At 45.9% G+C, this 12303-nt stretch overlaps 1 protein-coding gene across 1 annotated transcript in view; it reads left to right on the forward strand.

Annotated features, from left to right (window-relative positions):
• dgke (diacylglycerol kinase, epsilon) overlaps positions 1 to 9120 on the forward strand; it is a 24523-nt gene extending 15403 nt beyond the window's left edge. Inside the window, exons 7-10 of the mRNA XM_088000790.1 lie at positions 1028 to 1099; positions 2974 to 3101; positions 6865 to 6976; positions 7559 to 9120. Of these exons, the coding sequence (XP_087856916.1) occupies positions 1028 to 1099; positions 2974 to 3101; positions 6865 to 6976; positions 7559 to 7732 (486 nt within the window). The 3' untranslated portion in view covers positions 7733 to 9120. The remainder of the gene's footprint in view (positions 1 to 1027; positions 1100 to 2973; positions 3102 to 6864; positions 6977 to 7558) is intronic.
• The last annotated feature ends 3183 nt before the right edge of the window (positions 9121 to 12303 follow it).

The following is a 12303-nucleotide window of genomic DNA, read 5'->3' on the forward strand; positions in this document are numbered from 1 at the left end:
TTTGTTGAATGGGGGATGGGGACAGTGGGGAGGGTTTTGTTGGATGGGGGATGGGGACAGTGGGGAGGGTTTTGTTGGATGGTGGATGGGGACAGTGGGGGGGGTTTGTTGGATGGGGGATGGGGACAGTGGGGGGGGGGTTGTTGGATGGGGGATGGGTCAGTGGGGAGGGTTTTGTTGGATGGGAATGGGGACAGTGGGGAGGGTTTTGTTGGATGGGGGATGGGGACAGTGGGGAGGGTTTTGTTGGATGGGGGATGGGGACAGTGGGGAGAGGTTTGTTGAATGGGGGGTGGGGATAGTGGGGAGAGGTTTGTTGAATGGGGGATGGGGACAGTGGGGAGGGTTTTGTTGGATGGGGAATGGGGACAGTGGGGGGGAGTTTGTTGGATGGGGGATGGGGACAGTGGGGGGGAGTTTGTTGGATGGGGACAGTGGGGGGGAGTTTGGATGGGGGATGGGGACAGTGGGGGGGAGTTTGGATGGGGGATGGGGACAGTGGGGGGGGTGTTTGTTGTATGGGGGATGGGGACAGTGGGGGGGGAGTTTGTTGGATGGGGGATGGGTACAGTGGGGGGGGAGTTTGTTGGATGGGGGATAGGGACAGTGGGGGGGAGTTTGGATGGGGGATGGGGACAGTGGGGGGGGGTTGTTGTATGGGGGATGGGGACAGTGGGGGGGAGTTTGTTTTCTGTTTAAAAGAGTGGTGCAATCTTTAGTTTCAGGTTAAAAGTGTTGAGGCAGCTTTACTCTGTATCTCACCGTCTGCTGTGCTTGCCTTGAGATGAAATTTCCCGTGGTACTATCAAGACTGTGGGATGGATCAGGATTTAGTTCAGTACACTGTGTGCACCACTCACTGCCTGTCCCACACTCCACGAATATTTTGTATTGTAGCTGTAATATCCAGGTGTAATCACTCATTCCAGACTGCATTCCTGGTAGGCATTGTGTTAATTGACAGAGTTTCTTGCACTGGATTCAGCCCTGGAATTTCTCACATTTCTGTTATTTATTTCATGAATAGGCTGTTTATTTCTTCTATGGGACCAGAGACTGTTTAGTTCAAGCTTGCAAGGACCTGGATCAGAAGATTGAGGTGAGTTTCCTGTTGTCAGCATTTCAAAGCTCAAGTTTATTGTAAAGGTGGGTTTGGTGATAGTGTTTGGGCTTGAGTGATGGGTGAGCTCAGCGATAATGTGGACTGGGCTGGAGGATGTGAACACTGGTGGGAAAGGGGCTTGGTTTGGGCACTGGTCTGAGGCTATATCTCCCTGCAAGCTGATCCTGTGGCTCAGACCGGCAGGAAAACCAGATTAATCTTCCTAGTAAAATAAAATGCTGGAAATTTGAAAGAAAAACAAATTGCTGGAAAAACTCAGCAGATTTGGCAGCATCTGTGGACAGAAACAGAGTTTCGAGTCCAGTGTCTCCTCTTTAGCACTGGTAGCTAGGAAAAGCTGGAGATGTTGAGGGAGCCCAGAAAGAGAGACAAAGGGATAGATGATAATATGCTAATGAGAAGAGGTTGATGCTGGGGACAGTAAATAGGTGATAAGGGGTTGGCTGTGCTGCCAGTGTCATTGCCAGGGCCCAGAGTGTGGGCGTGAGTAAAGGACAGGGAGGGCAGTGTACAGGTTTTAAAATTATTGAATTCAATATTGAGTCATAGAGGCTGCAGGATCCCAAGCTAAAAATGAGTTGCTATTCTTCCAGCTTGTGCAGAGCTTTACTGGAGCACTGCAGCAAGCCTGAGGCAGATGTTGGCCAGGGAACACAGCGGAAGGCAGCTGGAAGCATGGGTCATGTTTGTGGACAGAACGTAGGCATTCTGCAGAGTGGTCACCCAGTCTGCATTTTTTCTGTCTGGTGTCGAGGCGACCACATTGTGAGCAGCAAATATGTTAGATTAATTTAAGTGAAGTAATGGTAAATTACTGCTTCAGCTGGAAGGTGTGTCTGGGGCCTTGAATAGTGAGGGAGGGAGGGAGGGAGGGAGGGAGGAGGTAAATGGGCAGGGGTTGCACCTTCTGCGGTTCCAATTGCAAGTGGCATCATAACAAATGTATTGGAGATGGAGAAACTGGGAGAATGGAATAAAGTCTTCCCTGGGTGTGAGGATGTGTAATCAAGGTAACTGTGGGAGTTGGTGGGTTTGTAGTGGATATTGGTGACCAGCCTATCCCCAGGAATGGGAACAGATGTTGAGGAAAGGAAGGGAGGAGTCAGAGATGGACCAGATGAAGGTGAGAGCAGGGTGGAAATTGAAAGCAAAATGAATAAACTTTTCCAGTTCTGGACCAGAGATGGAAGCAACACCAATGATGTCATCGATATACCAGAGAAAGAGTTGTGGGTGGTGGCCGGAGTAGTTCCCGAGCAATGGATGTTCCACATACCCCACAATAAGACAGGCAAAACTGTGCAGATACCCATGGCCACCCCTTTGAGAGGAGTTTGAGGAGTTGTTCAAAGTGAGTTTGAGTTTGACCAGGTGGAGGAGGGTGGAGGTAGTAGATGGGGACATCTCAGCTCTTTCTCTCCAGGAAGAAGTGGAGTGCCCTGAGACCACCCTGATGGGGGAATGGCTGTGTCGGGGGATTGTATGTCCATGTGGCTGCAGCCCACAAACTGGAAATTCTGAAACTGACATAAAGCATCAGACAACCCGCAGATGTAAGGGACTAGACGAGAGTAATCTTGGTTTTCTGGTCGATCTGTACTTGCTGTGTGCAAATTGCTCACATGCCAGCACTTCAAAGCTGGATTCAGTGGCTGAAAGTGTCTGGGAAATCCTGGTGGGCTGGGTGTGCTTGTAGAATCCATCCTGTCACTAACCCTTGTCAGTCACCCTTTTCCTGGTGGGCCCTCTTGCTTCTAATAAGTCCTATGGGGAGAAAGGCGCCTCTGCTCTCTCTCTCAATCTATCCTTCTTTGCTTTTTCTCTTCTGTACCACCTCACCCAAAACACAGTTGGAGCTGGATGGGGAAAGAATTGCATTGCCGAAACTGGAAGGGATTATCGTTCTCAACATTGCTTACTGGGGAGGGGGCTGTCGGCTTTGGGAAGGCACAGGGGACAAACCTTATCCCCCTGCCAGGTAAGTCTTACTTTAACAATAGGCTCAAAGCAGGTACTGAGAGGATGCTGTCCCATCTTGAGTGCTGGGATCCTGTGACATGTGTGGCACTAGCCTGTGCTCTTTACCCCTGAAGAGTGAGTGAGTCCTTTGGGGTTGAGAGCGAGCGAGTTCACCCCTTTGAGGAGGGGGAGTGAGTGAGTTAACCTCTTTTGGGGGTATGGGGAGAGAGAGCAAGAGCGAGTTAACCCCTGCGGTGGAGAGGAGACTTTCCCTTCAGGCAGTGGGGGAGAGGGCAAGTTAACACCTTGTTGGGGGTGAGGGGGGAGTGAGTTAACCCTTTTGGAGAGAGAGCAAGTCAGCTGTTTCAGGAGAGAGAGTATGTGTGTGTTAGTCAGTCCTTCATGGTGGGGGGGAGAGAGTTATACAGAGTGAGTGTTGTGATTTGGGGGTGAATCACTGAAGGAATGGAGTGTGGGTTTCAGTAAAGATGGGGGATTCTCATCATTTAACAAATGTTCGTGGGTCTTTTAGGACAGGATGTTGTTTGGCAAAGAACGAATCCAGTGTTGACTACATCAGTTTAACTACTAACACAAACACTGACAAAGGAAAGGTCAGCCTAGCTGATAGTAATATTGATATCTAATTGTGATCTGGCTCTGTATCGCAGCTGGAGAGGAGATTGGCAGAGAAGAAAAACAAGGTTGTGTCAGTGCAGTTATAGGTGAGAATCGTGTTCCACGTTGTGGTTGGGACAGACTGGAACACATAAGCTATGTATAGGTCTGGACAGTTAGCCAGCTTGTCCATTGTCCACCTCTTGGGAGTAGCAAAAGCTTTCAAGTTTCACAACATCCTTCCTGTAGCAGGGAGACCAGAATTGAACACAGCATTCCAACAGTGGTCTAACCAGTGTCCTGCACAACCACAACATGACCTCCCAACTCCTATACTCAGTGCACTGACCAATAAAGGAAAGCATACCAAACACCACCTTCACTATCCTATCCACCTGCGACCCTACTTTCAAGGAGCTATGAATCTGCACTCCAAAGTCTGTTTGTTCAGCAACACTCCCCAGTACCTTACGTTTAAGTGTATAAGTCCTGCCCTGGGGAGTGATGTGCTTGCCCATTGGCTGATCTGATCAAGATCCCATTGTACTTTGAGGTAACCCTCTTCGCTGTCCACTACTCCTCCCATTTTGTGTCAGCTGCAAACTTACTAACTGTACCTCTTTTGTTCACACCCAGATCATTTATATAAATGATGAAAAGCAGTCTTTGTGGCACACCACTAGTCACAGGCCTCCAGTCTAAAAAGTAACCCTCCACCACCACCCTCTGTCTTCTACCTTTGAGTTAATTCTGTATCCAAATGGCTGGTTCTCCCTGTATTCCATCTGATCTAACCTTGCTAACCAGTCTATCATAAGGAACCTTATTGAGCACCTTACTGAAGTCCACATAGACCACATCCATCGCTCTGCCCTCGTCAATCCTCTTTGTTACTGCTTCAAAAACTCACTTAAGTTAGTGAGACATGATTTCCCTCCCAAAGCCATGTTGACTATCCCTAAAGACTTGAGTCAACTTCATCTTCCAGAAACCACAACTGCCAGCTTTCCTATCTCAATGCAAACTTCTTAACTGGTTCCATGTCACTGCTTCAATCTGACTCAAAATCACAACTAGATTCAAAACCCCCAACTCTGCAACCAACTCCCCCTCAATGTTGGGACTGACTTAGAAATTGTTTAATCAGAAGGACCCACTGAAGCCTGTTCCAGTAGAAGGGTACTGAGCTGGAATGTCCCATTTCTCTCTCCTCAATAACTTTCTGAACTGCTGAGTATTTCCAGCATTTCCTGTTTGGTTTAGATTTTCAGCACGGGCAGTGGTTTGGTTTTGTAATGAAAGCAAGGACTGATCAAAGGCTGGTTAAACCAAACCTATCCTCAGCATGACCCCTGCAATTGTTCAAGACAAAACACAGACTAGAATAGAAACACTTCTCAAACAGCACCATTAACAGGGAAGTGATGATGTGGGTGCTATGTCACTGGACTCTCAGGGTAATATTCTGGGGTCATGGGTTTGGATCCCACCATGACAGATTGTGAATAGGAAGGGTCTTTGTCTGAGGGTGGAGGAGTTCAAAATTAGGAAATATATTTTAAAATGAGAGGAGAACTTTTTAAAAGGACATGAGGGGCAATCTTTTTACACAGAGTGGTTTATGTGTGGGATGAACTGCCAGGGGAAGTGGTAGATGCAGGTACAGTTACAACATTTAAAAGACATGTGGACAGGTACATGAATAAGAAAAGTCTCGAGGGATATGGCCCAACACAGGCAGGTGGGACTAGTTTAGTTGGGAAATTTGGTGGGCATGGACTAGATGGACTAAAGGATCTGTTTCCATGCTGTATGACTCCGTGACTGATGTACGTTCAGGCCAGCAATACTAATGAATGAATTTTTTGAAAAGGCACCAATGAATCCTTCCTTTCTCACTTTTCCTTTTATCAAATCTGCAATTGCCGTATCGTGGTGTTGAGCCAGGACAAGGTGCAGTCAGGACAATCACAACTGTCACGATAGTGCCATGTGCAAGTCCAGACAGCAGAACATTAGGCTCCACATCTAGATGTTTCCTCCATTTCCCCAGCGGAAGGGACAGAACCAAAGAATTCTCTATCGGGATAGAAAGTGATGTTTTCCAATCCAAAACTAGGATCCCCATACTAAACACAGGAAACGGCGAGGAAACTCCCAATCTGGTCACAATAGACTATGTATCATCACTAAAAAGCACGATAATGGATAGGTGATGGATAATATTTAAAGAACAAATGCATTAATCACTGCAGTTATACATTCCTCTCAGGCAAAAGCACATGACAGGAAACAAGGCACAACTGTGGGTAAGAAAGGATATTTCAGACAGTATTAGATCCAGACAGGAGTCATATAAAGTTGCTTAGAAAAATAGCAAGCTTGAGGACTGTGAGCAAAGGAGATTCAGCAAAGGAGAAATAAGGGGTTAAATAAATGTGGAAAAATAGAAATTAAAATAAGAGACCAAGAAGATAGATGAGAGAAGAATGATAGACGCTGTCTAAATGGACTTTAGCAAAGGCTTTTGATAGGGTTCAACAAGGTAGACTGAGTGGTAAAGTCAGATTACATGGGATCCAGGCAGATGTTGCCAAGAAAATATTTACTAGGATGTTGTCGGGGTTAGAGGGCTTGAACTATCGGGAGAGGCAGAATAGACTGGAGCTATTTTCCCTGGAATGTTGGAGCTGAGAGGTTAATAAAATCATGAGAGGCATGGATAGGGTAAACAGACAAGGTCTTTTCCCTGACGTGCTTGAATCCAAAACTAGAGGGCATATGTTTAAGGTGAGAGGGGAAAGATTTAAAAGGGACCAAAGGTGCAACATTTTCACACAGAGGGTGGTATGTGTATGGAATGAGCTGCCAGAGGAAGTGGTGGAGACTGGTACAATTACCACATTTAAAAGGCATTTAGATGGGTATATGAATAGGGAGGGTTTATAGGGATTTGGGCTGGGTGCTGGCAAACGGGACTAGATTTATTTGTGATATCTGGTTGGCATGGATGAGTTGGACTGAAGGTCCTGTTTCTATGTTGTACATCTGTATAAGTTAATAATATGTCATTGTTCTGTAGGATGTAAAGTAATGGCAGCGTGTCCAATGTGGCTGTTTCAATGAATTGAGTTGAATAGATTCTCTGTCCCTCTACCTTACAGTCATAGTGACGGGCTGTTGGAAGTAGTTGGTGTTTATGGCTCATTCCATTGTGCTCAGATCCACGTGAAACTGGCCAACCCAGTCCGCCTGGGCCAAGCCTACACTGTCAGAGTAAGTACATACCTCTCGGAGCCTGAAGAGCACTCTGTGGTGGCAGAAACAATCCCAAAACAGGGCTTTCCTGACAGCAGTCACCACTGCAGCTTGAGTCCATGATGATGCAGGCGGAAGTGGGTGCTGTATGCCATGGTGTTTGGATGTATATATATATTTTTTCCTTCAGGATGTTTGGTTTCTTAGGGGTATGCGGTCAGCATGTCTGGCTTTCCGGGAGTGGGGGGATCCGTGCCTGGCCCTCCGGGAGGGAGAGGGGCCAGGTTTTGGGCTGGGTGCGGCTAAGGGTGCAGGGCCGATGCTGGATTTTCCAGGAGGAAGAAGGACTGGTTTTCCAGAGGGCAGGGGGAAGTGGAGAGGGGAGGGGCGATGCTGGATTTTCCAGGAAAGGGAGGGGCCAGTTTTCCCCAGGCAGGTGGGTGGCAGGTAGGGCGTTGCTGGATTTTCTGGGAGGGAGTAGGGCCGGTTTTCCGGGGTGGGGGGGGAGGGCAGGGGCAGGGTGCCTGTCTTTCAGGGTGGGGAGGGCAGCAGTGCTCAGTTGCTGCTCCTGGGTTGAATTTGTTTCTCTGTTTCTCCCAGCTGATTCTGAAGAACTCGATGATGCCCATGCAGGTTGATGGGGAACCCTGGGTTCAGGGACCATGTTCTGTTGTCATCACTCACAAAACCCAAGCTCTGATGATCTCACCATCAAAACGACAACCAGAGGAGGATGTCCAGAGTGCATCAGCACAAGGCACAGTGGAAAGCTGACACCGACATTCAGAATGGTACAGAGGCAATCCTGTCCAAACTGCCTCTCAACAGGGAAAGATGCACTTTACCAGAGTAACTTTACTCCTCTCAGCTTGAATGGTGATTAGCAGCCAAGAAACATCAGATACTGTGATTCATGAGAGCTGGAGGGAGGGAGTGTGAGCACTGGGGCTGGGGAAGCCCCTGATCCTTGGGATTGGGGCAACACGATTCCTTTGTGGGATAGGGGAAGTTGATCCATGCAGGACGTTGGAGGGACAACAGGAATCGGATGGGGAAGGATTTTTGAAGATATCTGCAAGTAATTTGAGTTCTTTTATAGAGAGAACTTTACTCTGAATTTAACCCCATGCTGTCCCTGTCCTGGAAGTGTTTGATGAGGACAGGGTCAGTATTAAAGTATGTAATCTTCCCAAGTACGACATTTACCAAAGGCAGCAGAATGTTCCTGTCTGCTGTCCGCCACTGGCTTGTTTAGTTGATGCAGCTCCACCCCCATTAGTGATTTCCAGCAGATAGAGTGAATTGGTTTAATTTTCACTGTTTCCCCCCCCAGACCGCCTTTCTGTTTTTGAAAGTTGTTATTTCTGGATCTTTGATGTGGTTTACAGTATATTTTTTGTCTTGCTGTGTTTGCACAGATTATGGACCTAATTGAGTCTTTGCACTGTGGCTGTTTACTGTGGTCATTGTTACTGCTTCATCCATATTCTTATTGCAGGAGTCTGGATTGCACTGCTGATAGCTGACACTGTCTGAGTTGCAGGTCGACACTGACTAAAGACAGGTTAACATTTCTATATTCCATAACCAAATGAAAAGTCCCAACCTGCTTCCCAGGAACTGTTCTCAAACACATTTTGACCCCGAGCCACTTCAGGAGATATTAAAACAGGTCTCAGCCTTGATGTAAAGACAGAGAGAGATTTTAAATGCCTAAGAGGTGACTCTGGGTCAAGTCTGAGCTCGAGCTTTGTGACCTTCATGAAAGTGCAGAACCAAGAGGCACTAGGGTCCAGGTTCTGCTATACCCCGGCCCTCTCAGCCCCTCATCAGTGGGGGTCAGGAAGTGAGGCTGCTCCTGGGGATTAGGGGAATGGAGCAGGGGGTGATGTTTGGGCTGTATTGAGCTGTTAACCTCAGTTCCATCCTGATCACGATGGGACTGATGCTGCTCTCAAACCAAATTCTGTCTCCTTTCCTGATTCCGAACATTATTTCCACGTCACATTTTTATCTTCCATTGCTTCTGGGAGGTGTAATGTCAAGTATTCTCATTCCATCTGTTGTAATTTGTGTAAATGGGGAGGGAAGATTAATGTCCTGATCGTGGTCAAACTTTGTGACATCAATAATGTGAAATAAATTTGGGACTAGCTCTGAAAGAGTGTATCTTTTGTCTTCTGCTCCAGGTTAATATATAGAGTCAGAGTTTAGCAGCATGGAAAGAGACCCTTTGGCCCATTGTGGCAGTGCTGTCCATCAAATGTCTATCAATCTTAATCCCACTTTCCCTCACTTGGTCTGTAGCCTTGCTGCTATGGCCTTTCAAGCTTCACCTCTGTAGTTCTTAAATGTCTTGAGGGTTCCCATCTCTAGCACTCTTGCCTACCAGTGAGATCTTGGTAGCCACCATCCTTTGGATGATTTATTTTCCTCCAATCCCCTGAACTCCTAGGTGTCTCTGTTCTACAACACTGCCCAGGTTCCTACCATTAATTGTACAAGTCCTCTCAATTGAGAAAATGTTTTTCAGGATTATATACATGGTTCAAATTATATATATTTTTAGTATCGTTTATTGCAAGTTTAAATGTTTTTGAATCAGTAACGTATGGGTTTTATATGTGTCTGAAGGTAATAATTAACTTTTAAACACTTCTGTAGCCATTGTGGCTTCTTTCAAAACAGATTGAGGCTTCACTTTACAATCAATAGTGTGTACATTGGTAGAGATTTACTATTGTTCCAGTTTAAGCACTGCTGCCTCACGGCGCTGGGGTCCCGGATTTGATTCCACCCTTGCACAACTGTCAGTGTGGAGATTTGAGAAGATTTGTAGCTCAGGTTGAGGTTCTGGATGTAAGTTTGCTTGCTGAGCTGGAAGGCTCGTTTTCAGATGTTTCGTCACCATACTAGGTAACATCATCAGTGAGTCTCCGGTGAAGTGCTGATGTTATGTCCCACTTTCTATTTGTGTGTTTAGCTTTCCTTGGATTGCTGATGTCATTTCCTCTGGTGATATCATTTCCTGTTCTTTTTCTCAGAGGATGGTAGATGGGTGTCCAAATCAATGTGATGGGTGAGAGAGTTCTAGTTGGAATGTTATGCTTCTAGGAATTCTTGTGCATGTCTCTGTTTGGCTTGTCCCAAGATGGACGTATTGTCCTAATCAAAGTGGTGTCCTTCCTCGTCTACTAGGATACTAGTAATAGTGGGCCATGTCTTTTTGTGGCTAGTTGATGTTAATGTATCCTGGTGGCTAGTTTTCTGCCTGTTTGTCTGATTTAGTTTTAGTTACAATTCTTGTAAGGCATTTTGTAAATGACATTAGTTTTGTCTGCTTGTTTGGGTTGGTTGCTGAGAAATTGGTGGACTTGTTCATTGGGTACCTATTCTTTCTGAATACACAGTATAGGTGATTTTCCTCTGCTCTTCACACTTCCTCTGTGCTGCATTGTGTGGTGGTTTGATGAAATAACGACCTAATGCAGCTTGCTTTGTGGATGTTGGGATGATTGCTTCTGTAGTTCAGAACGGAGGGACCTCAATTATCTGAACCACACAAGCAGGGAGTGTTTCATTCGGTTAACGTCCAGCCATGCATTGGGATCTTGCGATCTTGTTCGTATGATCTGAAGTTGGGTTAATTAAATGCTGGATAATCGAGATTCCTCTGTCAATGGTCTGTGTGTGTCGTCATTCTGTAGATGTTGGTTTGAATTTCCCCATTGACTGTTTGCTCTCCTGTGACATCTAGGAATGACAGTTTGTTGTTGTTTTCCTCCTCTTCAGTGAATGTTATGCCAGTAAGGGTACTACTGATGGTGTTGAAGGTTTCCTCTAATTTGTTTCGTTTAGTGATGATAAAGGTGTCACCCATGTAGTGGACCCACAGTTTGGGTTGGATGGTTGGCAGAGCTGTTTGTTCAAGTCTCTGCATTACAGCCTCTGCTAAGAACCCTGATATTGGAGATCCGTTGGTTTGTCTGTAGGTCTTGTTATTGAATGTGAAGTGGGTGGTAAGGCATAGGGCCACTAGCTTGACGATGTCATCTTTGCTGATGAAGTTGGCACTGTCTGGTGTTTGTGTCTTTGGTTCTTCTAGTAGTGTGATCTGGGTTTCTTTGGCCAGGTTGATGTTATTGGATGTGAACAGGGCTGTTACGTCAAAGGAGACCATTATTTGATCCCCTTCTATCTTGGTTTTTTTTGTTCAGAAATTCTTTGCTGGAGTGAATGGAGTGGCGTGAGTCTTCTAAGTGTCTTCTTTAGTCTTTGATGTAGTTCTTTGGCTAGTCTGTATGGTGTTCCATGTAGTGAGACTATGGGTCTGAGGAGGGGCTCCTGGTTTGTGTACTTTGGGTAGTCTGTGGAGGCATGGTGTGTTGGATCCATCTAGTTTCATTTTTTGGAACCCTGTCGTGTTTAATTCTGATTTCTGAAGCCTTTTGAGTAAGGCTGTGATTCAGTTCTCTATTTGTGGGGTCGGGTCTATCGCCACCTGTTGGTAAGTGTCGGTATCTGAAAGCAGTACGTCCGCTTTCTCATAGTCTGTTCTGTTTAAAATGACAGTCCATGTATCCTTTGTCGGCTGGTAGGGTTACAATGTTTGTTATCCTTTTTGAGTTCTTCTAGTGCTTTCCTTTCTTGTCTATTGAGTGTGTTTCCTTCCTTTTTCCTGCTTAATATTAGTGTGACTTTCTGTCTAATGGTTTGCTGGGTTTCCTCTGTGAGTTGGTTGTCTTTGTGTTGATTCTAATGCTGCTAAGAAATCTTTCTTGTCCGCATCCTGGAATTTGTAATTTAATCCCCTTAGTAAGATGGCTTTTTCAGTGTTTGTTAAGAGTCGATCAGATAAGTTTTTTTTATCTATGCTTCTGCATTGTCTGTGTTGTTATTTTGTTTGTTTGTCTAGTTTTTCTGCAGGTCTAGTTTATTTGTTCTCTGTGTTAGTTGCTGTCTACTGCCTATGGCTCGTTGTACTCTGTCATGTTAGCGAGTAAAGGTTTTTTGGTGCAAAATGTCCCTGTTGTATTTATGGAGTCTGTTGTGGGCATCGTTAATCATTTCTCTAAGCGTGGCTGTGGCCATGTTGCTCTGCTATTCATTTGGCTAGTGGGATGTTGAGGGGAGGTTTGTATTTAAGACATTTAGGTAGTACCTGGTTCCTTAGGTATTCAAGGAGAAAGTGAGGACTGCAGATGCTGGAGATCAGAGCTGAAAATGTGTTGCTGGAAAAGCGCAGCAGGTCAGGCAGCATCCAAGGAACAGGAGAATCGACGTTTCGGGCATGAGCCCGAAGAATATCCGAAGAATGAGCCCAAAGATTCCTGAAGAAGGGCTCA

Source organism: Chiloscyllium plagiosum, unplaced genomic scaffold (assembly GCF_037043375.1).
Source record: "Chiloscyllium plagiosum isolate Xiang-an unplaced genomic scaffold, Cpla_swu_hap1 HiC_scaffold_25, whole genome shotgun sequence".
Classification (NCBI taxonomy): domain Eukaryota; kingdom Metazoa; phylum Chordata; class Chondrichthyes; order Orectolobiformes; family Hemiscylliidae; genus Chiloscyllium; species Chiloscyllium plagiosum.